The 15,732-nt window shown below is 44.0% G+C and overlaps 3 protein-coding genes across 4 annotated transcripts; 1 reads left to right on the top strand and 2 right to left on the bottom strand.

Annotated features, from left to right (window-relative positions):
* The first annotated feature begins 1,315 nt into the window (after nucleotides 1-1,315).
* On the top strand, nucleotides 1,316-6,059 carry abhd11 (abhydrolase domain containing 11). The gene is made up of 6 exons (XM_083695440.1): nucleotides 1,316-1,481; nucleotides 1,992-2,127; nucleotides 2,405-2,578; nucleotides 2,859-3,029; nucleotides 3,262-3,443; nucleotides 3,632-6,059. Exons 1-6 carry the CDS (start codon nucleotides 1,351-1,353, stop codon nucleotides 3,765-3,767), a joined length of 930 nt encoding a protein of 309 aa, XP_083551566.1. The 5' UTR covers nucleotides 1,316-1,350; the 3' UTR covers nucleotides 3,768-6,059.
* Nucleotides 6,060-6,195: 136 nt separating this feature from the next.
* Nucleotides 6,196-11,580, bottom strand: bicdl2l (bicaudal-D-related protein 2-like). Of its 2 annotated transcripts, XR_014554906.1 has the most exons (7): nucleotides 10,869-11,580; nucleotides 10,125-10,244; nucleotides 9,442-9,600; nucleotides 8,637-8,728; nucleotides 8,307-8,427; nucleotides 7,004-7,519; nucleotides 6,196-6,949 (listed from the first exon to the last, which is right to left on the bottom strand). XR_014554906.1 is itself a non-coding variant. In XM_083695377.1 (6 exons), exons 1-6 carry the CDS (start codon nucleotides 11,451-11,453, stop codon nucleotides 7,133-7,135), a joined length of 1,464 nt encoding a protein of 487 aa, XP_083551503.1. In that variant the 5' UTR covers nucleotides 11,454-11,580; the 3' UTR covers nucleotides 6,196-7,132. The 2 variants fall into 2 exon arrangements, 1 of the variants encoding a protein (XP_083551503.1); XM_083695377.1 differs by having other exon boundaries at nucleotides 6,196-7,519.
* Nucleotides 11,581-12,532: 952 nt separating this feature from the next.
* sumf2 (sulfatase modifying factor 2) lies at nucleotides 12,533-15,500 on the bottom strand. Its single transcript, XM_083695454.1, has 9 exons — nucleotides 15,282-15,500; nucleotides 14,959-15,112; nucleotides 14,755-14,869; nucleotides 14,596-14,640; nucleotides 13,989-14,139; nucleotides 13,753-13,808; nucleotides 13,403-13,487; nucleotides 13,071-13,212; nucleotides 12,533-12,919 (listed from the first exon to the last, which is right to left on the bottom strand). The coding sequence occupies exons 1-9, from the start codon at nucleotides 15,331-15,333 to the stop codon at nucleotides 12,817-12,819; spliced, it is 903 nt and encodes a 300-aa protein (XP_083551580.1). The 5' UTR covers nucleotides 15,334-15,500; the 3' UTR covers nucleotides 12,533-12,816.
* Between the last annotated feature and the right edge of the window lie 232 nt (nucleotides 15,501-15,732).

The following is a 15,732-nucleotide window of genomic DNA, read 5'->3' as shown; positions in this document are numbered from 1 at the left end:
AGTTCAAGGGTCTATAGTGAAGGGCAGCTTTCTGGTGGGTCCGGGGTGGGGTGGCAAGGACCAGGATGTATGATGGAGTAGACTCATCCTGGACGAATTCAAGAACTGGAGTCTAGTTTTGAGGGGCTCAGAGCCCCTCGGACAGATAAGTACAAATAGGACAACACAAGATTAGAGGCTGCTGCAAACTGAAAAACTGATACATTAAACAGTAGGAGAGAATCAGCATAATGCAGGTGGTCTGAGGCCCCCGGCACATCTAAAATACATCTAAAGGACAAGGCCAGCACCCGCTTACACCGCATCCACTCATACACAGACACAGACACACACACACACACACACACACACATTGATAGAAAGTTTCAGTTGGCTCCCTTTAGTTCTCTATGTCATTGCCATCACCATGGTGATGCAATGCATTGCCTGCTATATCCTGGTCAACATGTCTCCTATAGTAACAGGCTAGAGAGACAAGACCTCCAACTTGGTCAAATTGATGGCCTCTTTGCGGTTGCATGTCGTTGTGATGGCAGGCGTGCTAAAAGAGAACACAAAACTTCGGCCTTAAATCAACGGTTCTACAGACTATATTGGGCAGGTGGAAGAAACTTGTTGAATAACATGACCAGTACTGCATTTGATGGCAGTTCATAGCGATCCTCTCCAAACACTGTTGCCTCAATGATTCCAGTCTCTTTTGGGCAAGGGTTTAATTATGGGTGTGCTCCAAATAGATCATAATAAAATGTTCTTATAATTATGCGGTGTGCCCATTCCCCATAACAAGTCAGGGTTGCCCGTAAACAATGTGAACCTGTGGTCACCCCATCAATGTGAATAACTGCCTTCTATAACTGCCTTTAGGTCACCCCAAGGATCATTGTGTATTTCAAACTTTGTTGGGCAATGTACTGCTGTTGAGCATTGCACTAGACCTCCCTCCTCACACACCAGATAGGCTTGTAGTTGTGGAGGAGATATTTGTATTATTGGAAAGTTGAACCTACAGGTGTGGCCTAGAGCCTAGGTTTAAGAAGTATCTTCACTTCTTAAACCTAAGCCCTAGGCCACACCTGTAGGTTCAACTTTACAATAATACAAATATTTCCTATCTCCTAGGGATACCTTTAAGATCTGACGCCACCTGGTGGTGGAGGGTTCAGAACGTGAATGCCCAGTGCGCTTTACGTCATGACGTATTGTGTCAGCTGGCAAATGACACTGCAGCTTCTCTAGGCCCCGCCTGTTTTCCGCTCTTCTCATGTCAGAAGATTTTCCTTCTCCTCTCTAAAATTGCCCATTTAAAGCTTATGCCGTCTGTCAGTTTGAGGATTAACTAGTCTGGTCATGAGTGTTTTGTGTCGCATCATTCAGAGAGGACTTCTCAACGGACGGACATCATGTCATTTTGTAACGGGACAGCGGGATATCCTTGGTGGTGGCGTGCCTCGCATGGCTCGTGCTGCTGGCTCGTCCAGGTATATGCCCTCTACAAGCTCCATGCTAATCATAGCGAGCTAGCTATCTAGCTAACCCGGCTAGCTACCAAGTCACTACAGGCTATACAGTCATTAGCCAGATTTGAATTATAGAACAAATGGAATCCCTAAAGCAGCGGCCTAATTTGTGGACGTTTGTTAGCTAGCTGTATTATCCGAGGTCGAGGATGGTGTGTTTAATTGAGTTCCTACTAGCTGGCTGGCTACATTATGGGACTTGTCAGCTTTATGCTATAACGACTTATTCCAAGCTTACAGAGTCAAATTCAAAATGTTCCGTAATGCCAAGCAGTGTGTGTGTTAATTGGATGTTGCTGTCATTGATGCCTTTGTGCTGTTGTGGTGTTATGAATGATGTTGGCAATCTGCTTGTGTTATAGAACTATATCTGCTTGTGTTATAGAACTATTTTGTTGTGTAATATAAATTCTCTGCTGATTTGATCTTGAGATATGTGCCAGTTTTAACAAAGTGTGTTGTCTCTTTCAGCCCGGTCAACCTGACCTATGATGTGTTTGACGGTAAAGGAGAGAACACTCCGCTGGTGTTTCTCCATGGTCTGTTCGGCAGCAAATCCAACTTCCACTCCATAGCCAAGTCTCTGGTGCAGCGGACTGGCAGGAAGGTAATGCAGGGAGGCAGGGGGGAGTTGCAAATGCTTTTACAGAATTATTTGAACAGTTTCTCCCGATGATGAGCAGTATCTCATTATATGTAAAAGTCCTGAAAAGGACTGGATAGCTTTTCATACATGTTGCCTCCATTCGGCATGTGCCTCCCTCACAGAGGAAAGGACACAAGAAAAGGAAACTCAACTAAATACCCATGGAGTCTAGCTTGTGTCCTCTCCCCTCCCTCGCTCCCCCCATCCCTAGTGTCCTAAATGTCCTTTGTCCAGTCAGGTGCTGACTGTCGACGCCCGTAACCACGGTAATAGCACGCACAGCCATGTGCTGACTTACGATGCGATGACCAACGACCTGAAGCACCTGCTCGCCCAGCTGCACATCGGGAAGTGCGTCCTGATTGGACACAGCATGGGAGGCAAGGTAGCCATGACAACAGCCCTTTCGCAGGTAAATGCCCAAAACGTATTTTTTGATTTTGATGAGATTGATTGTGTTTTCTTTGTGGTTTATTTTGGATGCTTGGAATTAGTTTTTTGTTTGAACAAGTTGCTTACAGTGTCATGCATTGGTATGTATGTCTCTCTTATGCTGTCCCTCATTCTCTCTTCCTCTTTGTCTCTCTCTTCCACCAACTCTCATCCACCCCTTCCTGTCCCCCTATCATTTCTACTCTACCTTTCTCACCCCCTCTCTCCATTTTCCTTCACTTTTCTCTCTGTCTTTCCAGCCCAGTCTGGTGGAGAGGTTGGTGGTAGTGGACATCAGTCCGGCTCAGACCACCACTCGCACCAACTTTCGCTCCTACATCCAGGCCATGAAGGAGGTGAACATCTCCAGTGACATTCCTCGCTCCACCGCCAGACGCATGGCGGAGGACCAGCTACGCAAACTGGTCAAGGTCAGGACTATCCTACTGCCTGGCTTCATTTTAGCCCCTAACCCCTTTGAACTCTGGGCATTTTGTGTATTTCATGACTGACACAAGATCATTGTGAAACCAAAAACATGGCCCTCGTGAGGTTTTTAATGGCATAGGTGTTCTATATTAATAGTGACTAGGTGTTCAAAGGGATATGTGCTCTATGATAATAGTGACTGTCTAGTCATATGGTGTACCTTCCTGCCCACAGGAGCACTCTGTGCGTCAGTTCCTGCTGACTAATCTGGTGGAGCAGAACGGTCACTATGCCTGGAGGGTCAACCTAGATGCCATTTCAGCGCACCTTGATGACATCATGAGCTTCCCTGACTTCAGCACCACCTATGAGGGTCCCACTCTGTTCCTGGGTGGAGCCAGTTCTGCATATATCAGGTGAACATCCCAGACAAATGGATCATGGTGTGAGACTAATTTGTTACATTTTTGATTAATTCTGTCTTTCTCCTATTCCTATCCTCCTCTCACTTGATATCTATATATCCCTCCCTCCTCGCTTATTATCCCTCCCTCCCTCCCTCCCTCCCTCCCTCCCTCATACCTCCTCCCCGTCACTCTGTCAGCTCTGAGGATTACCCAGAGATCCAGCGGCTGTTCCCCTGCGCTGACATCCAGTACATTCCCGACGCCAGCCACTGGATTCATGCAGACAAACCTCTAGACTTCATCAGCTCCATTATATCCTTCCTGCAACCCTAGCTCCTCCCCCATAGAAGACGTGTGCTCCACCAACCCACAGTGGGGCTCCATCACTAAATGGACAGCAGGCGGGGCTACAATTAGAGGAGGCATGGCCATCCTTGTAGACAATGCTAATTGCTAATCCTGGACCAAACTCACCCTTTTCATGCAGTCGATCTTAACCTTTGAATATGCTCAAGGATTATGTGTATAAATGTATATATAACTGTATTACTTAACTCCATTAGATAGGTAGATTGATAGGTAGACAAGTATATATTGTAGTTAGGTAGTGGGGTAGATCTGTAGGTTTGTAGGTAGATAGTGGCTAGTTTACCAGATGTTTAGAGGTGAGTTACTAATCCAAAGATCCTCTTGTTGTTGCACAGTATCATACTGTATGTGAGCTAGATTTATAACAGCATAGAGGGATGATGGCTTTCGGCCAAATCTTATCTAGTCTGGGGCTGCTCTAGTCTGTACAGTATCTCTGGGCTGGTTACAGGGGTGAGTCATTGGGGATCTTGGCAAGAGAGTTGGATTATATAAACCCTAATTCATAATACTGGATAAGAGAAGTGAAGCTGGGCTTGGAGACGGGTCAAGTGAAGGGAATGTCTAATACAGCGGCACTGGTTCTGTCTGATATGAGGATTCAGCACCAAATGTCAGGGAACGCCTTGGGCTGTTGAGGCTGAGTTGATGTGTATTTGAGTACAATCACTTTTACCAACATTATTTGTGTGTTATGGGAAGTGTTTCATGACTACACATTTAGTCTGGAATGCATTTTATTGTATTTTTTTCTTTTAATTATTTATTTTTTAATTTCATACATTTTTTTCCCACAATTTATAATGCTATTTTTTTGTTGTTGTGTGTCATAGTTCTGGATTACATGTAGAAGTTTTGCGTTTACCTTTACCATGTGATGTAGTTGAGAGAGCAAGCTATGTTTTCATGCCAACAAGAGCTAGGCTAAGCCTCCAGGTACTGTATTATCAAACTGTATCCTGAATCTCCCAGGTTACAACTCTATACTCTCTACTTTACTCTGTCTTGTGAGCAGCCATTTTGTTTTATCTGTTTACTCTGTTTGTGATCAATCTACTCTTTTGTTTTAATGGGAATTTATTGAAATATATGAATCACATTGAACTCAGTAGACTATTAAAGGTTTCAGAATATGAGTATTCAAATATGCTGCAAAGAATATATGTATCTAACTCAAAACAATGTTGTTGATCTTATCAGTTTTCCTTCTGTGTGGACAGGTTGGTTCTTTAGGGTAATATTTGTGTGGGAAAAGTACAGTTGAACCGAGATACTGCCATAAGTCTGTTTTTGAGTGAGATGTGTGTTGTGTGTGCCTATTGAGTCTCTCTTGTTTTGAGCTATTTTTCTTCTGTAAAACTTGCTTAAAAGGTTTACTGTAATAGCCAGCAGTGTTGAGACTGGCAGTTGTGTTGCCAGTGGTGTATGTTGTCAGGGACTCATAACCCTCAAGGGTTTTAGTGTGTGCTAACTTAGATTGTATATAATTTGTATAGCACTGAGAAGTTGATCTGTTGAAGCCAATGATGGGCTATTAGAGAGTCCACTCACTTGGATGCCAGGTTTGATTAATCTAAAACATGACTTGAGTTGAACTAACCCTTGTTTTAAGTGAAATAGTTTAGTGAAGCTCTACGCATCTCAACCACTGACCTCTAATCCAGTTTTATCTTGTTGCACAATATGTTGGTTGGATGGGAACAGTAGGTGAGGTCGGTTTTGCGTTAGATAACGGTCCTAGATCAGTGTTTGCATTGCCTTGCTATTGGACATGAATGTGTCAAGGAGGAACAACTTGGTGATTTTATGGAAATGTGAATTTATGTTTAAATTTACAGACAGACATCTCAATAGAGGTGCATTACTGAATTTCACTATAAGCATGCCTTGTCTCCCTTTATTTCAAGTGTAATTTATTGATATGCATTTGAACAGGTTGTTTTTAAAACATTGCCACAGTAACGTCATTCGTTCTAGAACATGGCAGATATTAATTTGATGATGTTATTTAGTTGTGTGAGATGCATATATTGTGTGAATAATTATTGAGATATAGAGTATATTGAAATTGTATAAAATGTATTACTGATATATAATAACATTTAAAAATTAAAACTTGGCTTTTACGGCATGTCTGTCTTCCTCCCTTTCAGATTTGTGTAATATTCTTCTCAATTAGAAATAGAAATTGTATGTATGGTATCAAACAGGAAAGATCAAATGTACAAGATGGTGTCTATAGACAAGTAATATTCTAGAGGGACTGTGGATCATTGTTTTCTCCCATTCTCAGCTGTAGATTGTGTAACTGTGTAACAACCTCAAATCAAATGGCACACTAGACCATGAATGATGCAATGAAGAGAACACATTACACTTGGATAATACAGTGAATAGCACACCAGCCACTTGAATTACTTTAATCAGGCCTGAACACATTAGTCAACACAAATGCTTACAGTGCTTTTCATTTACAATAGAAAATAAACTCAATGAATTGGTGTAATGTTCTGAGCAAGGTTACAATAAAAGGGAAACATGGTCAGCGCTGTGTCTGAAATATTAGTGCTATTTTCAAGACCAGAATTTTTCAGAACAACCGATGCACTGCTCATCGGCGGTAACAGGTGAAATTACCACAGCGCTGGAGCGGTGTCTCGCCTGCGCTCAGGTGGGTGGAGTAGCGGTAAAAGAGGCGTGTTTACCGGTGTTCCATCCATCTGAGCGCTAACAGGCTATTTCGCACAGCACATATAAGCCTGGAATAACAACGACTCAAACCTGGCATTAGTGGGAGTGACCTTAGTTTTCGACGGTCTTTCTATTGGCTTTATGAAGGTCAAGTTTGACGCGTTGGTACGCCTGACCTTTCGCGCATTTGGGCGGAAGTGTCTGGGAACGAGATTACCTGAGCGCAAGCGAGACAGCCTGTTACCCCCGACCGAAATTGTCAATACGCCTGCGTTTGAATTTGCGTCCGTTTTGTGCCGACTGAAAAAAAAGAAAGAATATTCTTATATATAATAAAAGCTCCTAAGTATATTTTCCTATCCAGAATGAATGCTCATCATATGCAATTTAGACAGAGTAGATCATAATGGTGCACTGTGCGAGTATGGTGCAGGAGTTCCATCTATACATCTATTCTATTGTCTGCTCACTATCAGCACCAAAGCATCATTCTTCCAGTTTGTATGAACTAGTTTTATGGATAGATGTTATTTTGCTTATCTCTAACTCCCTCTTAATTGCATATGATGAGCATTCATTCTGGATATGACAGCCCTCCACTGTGTGTATGTGTGTGTGTGTGTGTGTGTTATCAGTATTTAGTCTAGTGAGACATTATGAAAGCCCTTCTCCTCTCTGCTACCCCCTTGTTGCTTTAACTCCTGCACTGCATCCTGGTCACTATGACGACCAAGCTTGCCCATCCTCAGCCTCTCTCTCCAGGTGCGCTGGGGGGCAGGAGATGGCGCAGGGGCAGATGTAGGTGCTGTGACCGGGGCTGGGGTATTAACAGGGGTAGAGGGGGCAGGTTTGGAGATAAAGATTGAGGATGTAAGTGTAGTGGTTGGGACAGGAGTGGGGGCTGGTCTCTGCATCGGGGGTTTGTTGGTCCTCCTCATTAACCCCATACGTGTGGGCTTCTTTTGGGCTTCCTCTGCCTGCTGCTGGCTCTGCAGCTGTTGCTGAATGATGTACTGGACATCATCCTGAGACAGGGAAAACATTTAGAATAGAATTAGAGCAGAATACAATATTCTTGAATAGAATCCAGGCAAATGGATTTAGGACACATTCACATTATTGCAAAGGTCAGGGGAGAGAAGAGAGGTTCAAAGCTAGATACATCAAACATGGTAATGACATCTTCTCATTCGCCATGGTGTGTGATTAGGAGATGGGAAAGCTGATATGCGGTTCAGTGACTTGCATGTTACTAAAAAGAAACACTAGGGGGAGCAAGCCCCTCACCAGATGGCGCAAACTTTACAACCATGCTATGATACCAGTTGTACTGCCTGAATGTGGACTGAACATAATGTGTGTGTGTGTGTGTGTGTGTGTGTGTGTGTGTGTGTGTGTGTGTGTGTGTGTGTGTGTGTGTGTGTGTGTGTGTGTGTGGCTGTTAACCTATGGGTAATTTGCTTTTGGCTCTCATTAGTAAGTAGCTTATTTTCCATAGTAACACCCTCACCGAGCCCCATATGCTCCCATGTTTCAGAGGTTATCCCTTTCTGCCTGACCTCTTCTACCTCACCTCTTTTTTTTTTACTCTTTTAAACTTTCTCTCAATCTTCGGCAGTCTTAATCTCCTATATCTGCATTCCACCTATTCATTACTCCCTCCGCACTTGCTCTCTCTCTCTATTCCTCTCTCTCACGCATTCCAAACCTGTTTGAGAGAGCTCTACTGAGACTCTATCCCTCCTCTCTCAACTTTTATAATGTCTCACTGGACTCCTGCCTCCCACCCGTCCACCCCATCTCCCCCAGTACCTTCCAGGCTTCTAGCTCCAGAGACATCTCCAAACGTTTCTGTGCAGCCTCCAATAGCTGGTTGTTCAGTGACATCATCTCTGTCTTACTGCGTAGAAGCTCCATCTCCATGGCCTGCTTCCTGTACAGGAGGAAGTGGAAAAAATGTAACTTCACCAGTGTCTTATTGTATTTCACAAGAGAGCCTCCCACGTTCCCCCTATCTAGAAGTGCTGACACTCCTTTTGAGTTGTGCTATTCTCTGTCCAGTTAACGCTACCAGAGATGAGTGTGCCTGTGTGTGTGTGTGCCTGTGTGTGTGTGTGTGTGTGTGTGTGTGCGCACACTCACTTATCAATGGCATCGTCTCTGTCCCGTAGTGCCTGCTGTAGGATAGCATTATCTTCTACACTCTTCCTATTCCGCACTCCAGACTTGGAACCCTGGGAAGAACAGAAAGCATGGTAGTTGGGTCGTTATTTAATATTTATAGTCATTGGAAATATTGATATGTTCTATAGGAAATATTTATATTCTCCTGCTTCAGATCAAATAGTTGTTGTGTTGGTATAATATTCTGTATGGTAATGCACCATGCAACAGCAAATAGAACACTGTTGCTCTCCACACTGTTGGCATCACTGCATTCAGGTGTAGCTCTTTGCTTGGCTTTACAGTAATACACCTGAACTTGTCAGTTCACATAACTGAACCAGTCTAGTTTCACCTGAGGGGCGGGGTTTAGGCTCACCTCAGGGGTGTGATCTAAGCTCACCTGACAAACACGCTGCTTGTTATAGACAATTGACCTGACCCACTCAGGTAAACAAGGTCATGATCTGAGTTCATGCCTAAGGACATGTTGAACATGCCTGGCAACATGTTAAACATTCTGAATGTTGCAGATAGAAACAGCACTGTGTAAAAGAATGTCTTTGTTTCAGATAAGGCATTTCTATCTGCAATGCACTGAATGTTTTCCCCTCATTTAAGCTCTTGTCTACTTCACTTCATCTTCACTCTTCACTGATCCGAAAGAATTTAAGTGGTGAAAACAAATACCTTTTAGGCATCCACCTTATTGGTTTCACCTATTGTGAATTGTATGATCAGTGCAGATTAAAGAGAGGGAATCAGGAGAGGAAGCTGTGCTCACCTGTCCAGTGTGACTAATTGCCAGCTTGCGTGCTACATTCTTTAGCTGGATTAGTGCATTGCCCAGGCGGTTCTCCTGAAACGAGGGTTCTGTAGATCTGGACTCTGGTTCCGTTAGAGGGAGCAACAGCCCCAGAACAGATAAAACCTCCTCAGTGACCTAGAGAGAAGGAGTGAGAGACAGAGAAAGAGAGGAGAAGAAGGGAGAGAGAGAGATCTAGTGAGACAGACACGATGCGGGCAGGGAGAGATATACCCCAGACTGCTAACTTCAGCTAGTTTTAGCCACTGCTAACAAAAGATCAATGGGATCAAGAGACAAAGTTCAACATTTGTGGCCAAATCACCTCAATGTTACTACCAACAAAGTCAAAAAGTTCATTTGAGTTGATTTGGCCATGCAATGTTGAACTTTGCCTCTTGATTCCATTCACACCCATTGATTTTTTTGTTAGCAGTGGCTAAAGTTAGCTAAAGTTAGTAGTGGCTATTTACACAACTCTGAATCATGGATTACAGTTTCTCCTGGCCCATGGACTACTTTCAGGGTAAGGAACCATCTGACAATAAGGTGTAAACAAGTGAACTATCCCTTTAATAGGTTTCTTCCCGGTCTGAACTATGAGCATCAGTAGACTCCCTTTTTTCATCCACGTGAGTGTTAGTGTGTGAATGGTGAGTTACCCTCTCTCTGTGTTGGCTCCATTCCGGTCCATCTCTGTTCTCCTGTAGTTTGTCCACCTGAGCTTTCAGCCTCAGACTGCGCCTCCGAGACAGCTCCACCTCCCGCCGCACCTCCTTTAACTATACACACAGATACTATGTTTTATAAAAGAAAACGTCAAGACAGTGTCAGAAAAACGCCTTGCTAATCAAGATTCTTGACAGAAACAGTAGAGATTACACTGAACAGGAATCCAGTTATACAGGCTGAGCTAATATACACACACACACACACACACACACACACACACACACACACACACACACACACACACACACACACACACACACACACACACACACACACACACACCAGGGCTGTCTCACTGATAAGGACGTGGTACAAAGAGACAACAGTATTCCCACGCTTCTCCTCCAGCCAACACTCATAGTCACAAATCAAGGCCTGTCACCATCAGGTGATGACGCAGGCTTGCATGAGACACCATCAGATGATGACGCAGGCTTGCATTAGACACCATCAGGTGATGACGCAGGCTTGCATTAGACACCATCAGGTGATGACGCAGGCTTGCATTAGACGCCACAAGCATAGTGTACACAAACAGGTAATGAGCACATAAACAGTCTCCTTCTCTTTCTCCCTCTTACACAGTCTTTATCACAATATGCAACCATTCTCTTACTACACGCCACACACACACACACACACACACACACACAAACACCCTCTCTCTCTCCTACCGTGTCTGAGACTGGTCCTAGTGTTCTGCGCCTGCTGAGCGGCCTGCCACTCCTGATCAGGTCTGGTAAGGTTCCATCTATGTAGCCCTGCTGGGTAGCTGGACTCCCATCTTCTGTGCCTGTGGTTGCCGGATCAGAACCATCTCCCTCCCGAACAGTGGTTAGACCATCTGCACCATCACCATCCATGGTCAGAGAGGTAATCAAACTCTCCCGGACCAAGGACAACTCATCAGAACCAACAGAACCAATGTCTTCCATGGTCAGAGAAGGGACCAAATAGTCACTATCCACAGTCAAAGTTTCAGCATTGTCCCCCTCTTCGGTCAAAGATGTTAACCCCTCTGTGACCACATCCCCCTCCTCTGGTTCATCTTCTTGTTCTGTGATGGTCAAGCTCCCATTGTCTGTGGGTTCTGGTTCCACTTTCAGTAATGCAGACCGTGTGGTTGAACCGCTCCTGACTGTGCTGGGCTGGTTTGGTCTATCTTCCAGTGTATCCAGAGAGTAGCAGAGACGCTCCATAGCAGTGAACCGTGGTCTCAGTCTATCATTCAGGACAGAGAAAGGCACAGAGTCTCCCATGGCGTACAACAGAGATCCCACCAAACAGCAAACCTACTAGACAGGGGAGACAGAGAAAGAGGACTGAGCTTACAATCTCACTGGAACATCAAGAAACTGACTTCTGTTGATGAGAGGATATGACTGAGAGAAAAAGAGGAAGAGAGAAAGAGAGAGAGAGGGAGGGACACCAACAGAATGTCTCCCGACTTGTTTTTCCTGAACTTTGAGGGACAGAACAAGAACGTGTGTCTCAGCAAATCTGAAGTGTGATGTCATCGGGTGATGTCACTGGAGGCTGCACCCTCACCACAGACCTGTGGCTGGCTTTTCTTCCTCCTTGTTTTCGTATCTATCGCTACGGTGACAGAGTAGCCTGGATATGTGTAAACATGCCAAGGCTTGAAGGCAACATTGAGGGAAGAAGGTCCTTTGATTGTTTAACACAATCAGTGAGAGATTATGCAGGCATGATGTACTTCACCTGTCTGTTTAAAGTGCTCTCTTATCATAGACTGCAGAAGGGCCAATTAGTGAAAGAGGAGAAGGTTTGAGAAACAGAAGACTGGGTGATAGAATTGGAAATAGACAGTTAGGGGAGTAAGGGGAAATACCAGAAAGGATAAGAGTATACAGTATTTAATTCCCCTTTGTGTGGTAGAGAGGAATGGCACTTCAACACTGTTTCACTGACTATCCCTCGAATAAATAATTTCATTGACACATAGGAAAGTGAATCTGTTTGGACCAATAGAACAAATCCCTGTGACGTTTATCTCAATCGTTCGACTCCGATGGTCCCTTCTTTATCTCAGTGAAACCATCTCACATGAGCCATTCACTCATCAGAGAGCAAACAAAAGAACAAAGGCACCATTGAAACCAATCATGAATGAGCTTTATCTTTGTCCCTCCTCTCAACTTCTATTTATAGGACATTGTCATTCACGGTCAACCCAAAAACATAAACAAACTACAACCACACCACAAAGAGTCAGAGACCAATGGAATGTGTTTGTGTTTGTTTGTGTGTGTGTGTGTGTGTGTGTGTGTGTGTGTTTTGTACGGGCTTGTGTAGAGAGTTTAGAGCTGACAACACCTTAATGTAAAATTTCCAACCTCTTTTATTTTTCTTGATATCACAGTAGTAGAAAAATCTGGTTTCTGATCCCAGGTCTCCATGGGAGAAATAGTGCTTATCTCTGCTCACATTCACTATTTACCATCATCACTATCAACATAAATGCTACCGTCATTGTAATCTGTTGGTCCCTTGAAGTTTTGTCCCTATGCTTCAATCACCATCACAATCAAATCTTCTATGTCATCAGATATCATCATCTTTGTCTTTGTCATGATAATATCCTCATCTTTTTTCTAGTTTCTACAGATCTGTTTTCTCCTTCCTCTTCCCCTGTTTCTGGCCCCCGCTGGCAGAACACCTGAAGCCCAGGTTGTCAGAGGCAGAGTCTGGAGTGTTCCCCATCCTGCAGGAAAAAAAACCAAACACACAGGTCAATGCTTCTAATGCTAATGACTGGTAAGTCTACAAGTAACCATTATGAGCAATACATAAGACATACAATCTGGTCAGAGAGAGAAGAAACAGAAGACCCAACAGAGGAAGTGGTTACTTACCTGGTGGTGATTCGAGCTTTGTGATTTGCTGATCCATCTGCTGTATCAATCCAGGAAGCGCCACGAAGGACGTACATTGGTTGAGCTCCAGGAAAGGGTGTGGACGTCCACTCCCACGCGTTTCCCATCATATCATACAGTCCTGAGGAACAGACCATAATACTGAGACACTGATCTACAACACTAAAGCCGAAACTTACTTGTTCCCATACACACCTACTGTAGCCTGTAGCCACAACCTTGCCAACCTGTACCAAAGACGTACATGTATTTTTTTAACAAAGGCTTGTGGGTTATGTTCTATACAGAATGCTGAATAGATGGATATTTACCATAACTGTTCTGAGGCGGGAATGCTGCGACAGGGGAGACACCATGGTAACCATCCTCTGTCAGGTCTCCATCAGGGAACAGTCCCTGGAACACACACACACACACAAGCACACGCATGCACAAACAATTACATCATGAAAATACTACACAAAGTATACTATTCTATGAGCCAGTACTACGTCCTGGGAAAATGTAACTCAACAGCTTAGGAATGATCATGAAATCATTGTTATACAACATGTAGTTTTCAGCACAAGCATGTGAAAGGACAGGATAGTTACTAAATGATTTTCCCTTTTCAAATCATTGCATTCAAATAGATATATTTCATTTGTATCATTCAGCTGACCTGCCACAAGTTGGTACGGTTGGGCTGAAACTTGTTTCCCCAGGGATATGTTGTACCTAGGACACAAAAGAGGAGACAACGGGGAATCAACAAATCCCTCAAAGAGCACCACTGTCTTTGCATTTGAAGCTTAACATATTGAGTGTGATGGTGAAACCCTCTAAACTTGCAATGTAGTAAAGACACCACCACTAGACAGGAAAAAAGATTACTCATTTTTTGTGAACCCTTCTCACCCTGCAACCCCCCGCGTGCTGCCCACTCCCACTCCTCCTCAGTGGGCAGTCTCTTCCCCTTCCAGCTACAGAAGGCTTGGGCATCGTTCCAGCTCACCTGCACCACCGGGGAGTTCAGACGCTCCCGGATCCCAGATCCAGGACCAGCAGGCTGGACAACAAGAGGGGGGAGAGGATCAGAGGAAAAGGGTAACTGAAGAACCAGATGGGGGTAATAATGGACAGAGAGGGGGTGACAGAAGCAGGAGATGGGGTAAAAGAACCAGGAGGGGTAATGGAGCCAGTGACAAGTGTGAGATGCAAGAAAACAAAGGAGAATACCAGAGGCCAGGAGAGAAGTGCCAAAGCTGGAATGCTGTGTGTGTGTGTGAGACAGGTGGGGTTCAAACCCAGGTCTCCTACATGGAAGACACAAGCGTCTACCATTAGGGCAAGGGAACATCCTCTCGGTTTGAGGGCAACACTTGAGTTTATATGTCTCAGGAAGGGCTACCTCACCACAAAGGCATGATTCTAAATCCCCTCAGCTACATTCACATTGCCCACAGTGACTGATGAGCTAGACATAAAAAGCATGAGGAGTGGAAAAACAGAAGAATGGTTTTACCTGCCTCCAGAAGACCCGTTTGACAGGCAGCCACCAAGGTGCAGACTTCAGAGTGAGGGGGGAGAGAGATAGTTACAAAAACAATCTTGATCATCAAAATAAAATAGTGTGTGTTCTATAATATTGTCAAACCAGATAGCATAGTCCCAGTACACACACCTCAATTTTCTCTGTAACCGTGCTCTTCAGTTCATCAGACACAAAATCCTGAAACACAAAACTCCAGCCAAACGTCTCAGCTTCTGTTCTGTATTTCTGTGCCCTCACAAACTCTCTGTGGTGGAAAGAGATTATACGTTTAAAAACGAGTTAGATCTTCTCAGTCTTTCATAAACTTACAAAGTCGCATATCATTGAATTCACCTGAAGTCTGAATTAGTGACGGGATATGTATCGATTTTAAATGGTCCGACTGTCACTTTTCTCGTTGGTGACTCTCCATCTCTCCCGTCGACTGCATTCGTTCCCATCGTCATCTCACCACCGGGGACGTGCACCATCCCTTCATCAGCATCAGCTACAAAAATGTAAATCGCAAATCATTAGACGCGTCTGATCTAAATCATCAAACTATAACGTCATCTTTGTAGCTTTACGTGTGCAGTTTGAGGCTGTATTTGTGTTGTAATATGTTTAATCGATGTAAGACTAGTTGAGTTGCTAGACTTTTAATCAAGGGACCTTACCTGCGATGCAAGACACAACGGAGAGCCACACAAATGCTATTCTGAGGTCCATTATATGGTAAATCGATAATGCGATGTGATTTTAATACACTTCGTGAGATATGTAACTTGTTATGGAAAGATCTTGCATGTGCGTGACCCACCATCTAACGAACAAATGTTCTATTTATTTACAAAACGCATTTCTCAACTTCATCTGCAGATTTCCATGAGTTCGTCTACCGAGGAACAGTCGGACTGTTTTCACTGAGGGACAGGAAACTGCGGTCCGACAGAAAATTGCTCCGTGGAAAAATGCTGTTGTGTGCTTCATGAAAAATGTTTGTCACTTGCAAAGTCTATCCGCAGCTTATACATTTTTCTCAGACTGGACACCTTTTCCGTACGTAATAGTGTGGAGGACATTATGATGGGTAATATCAGTTGAAAAATACAACTGTGTAGGTGTGGA

The sequence above is a fragment of the Argentina silus genome (genome assembly GCF_951799395.1).
Source record: "Argentina silus genome assembly, chromosome: 2".
NCBI lineage: Eukaryota > Metazoa > Chordata > Actinopteri > Argentiniformes > Argentinidae > Argentina > Argentina silus.
Note: the sequence above shows the minus strand (reverse complement) of the source record. Positions and strands in the feature narration are given on the sequence as shown.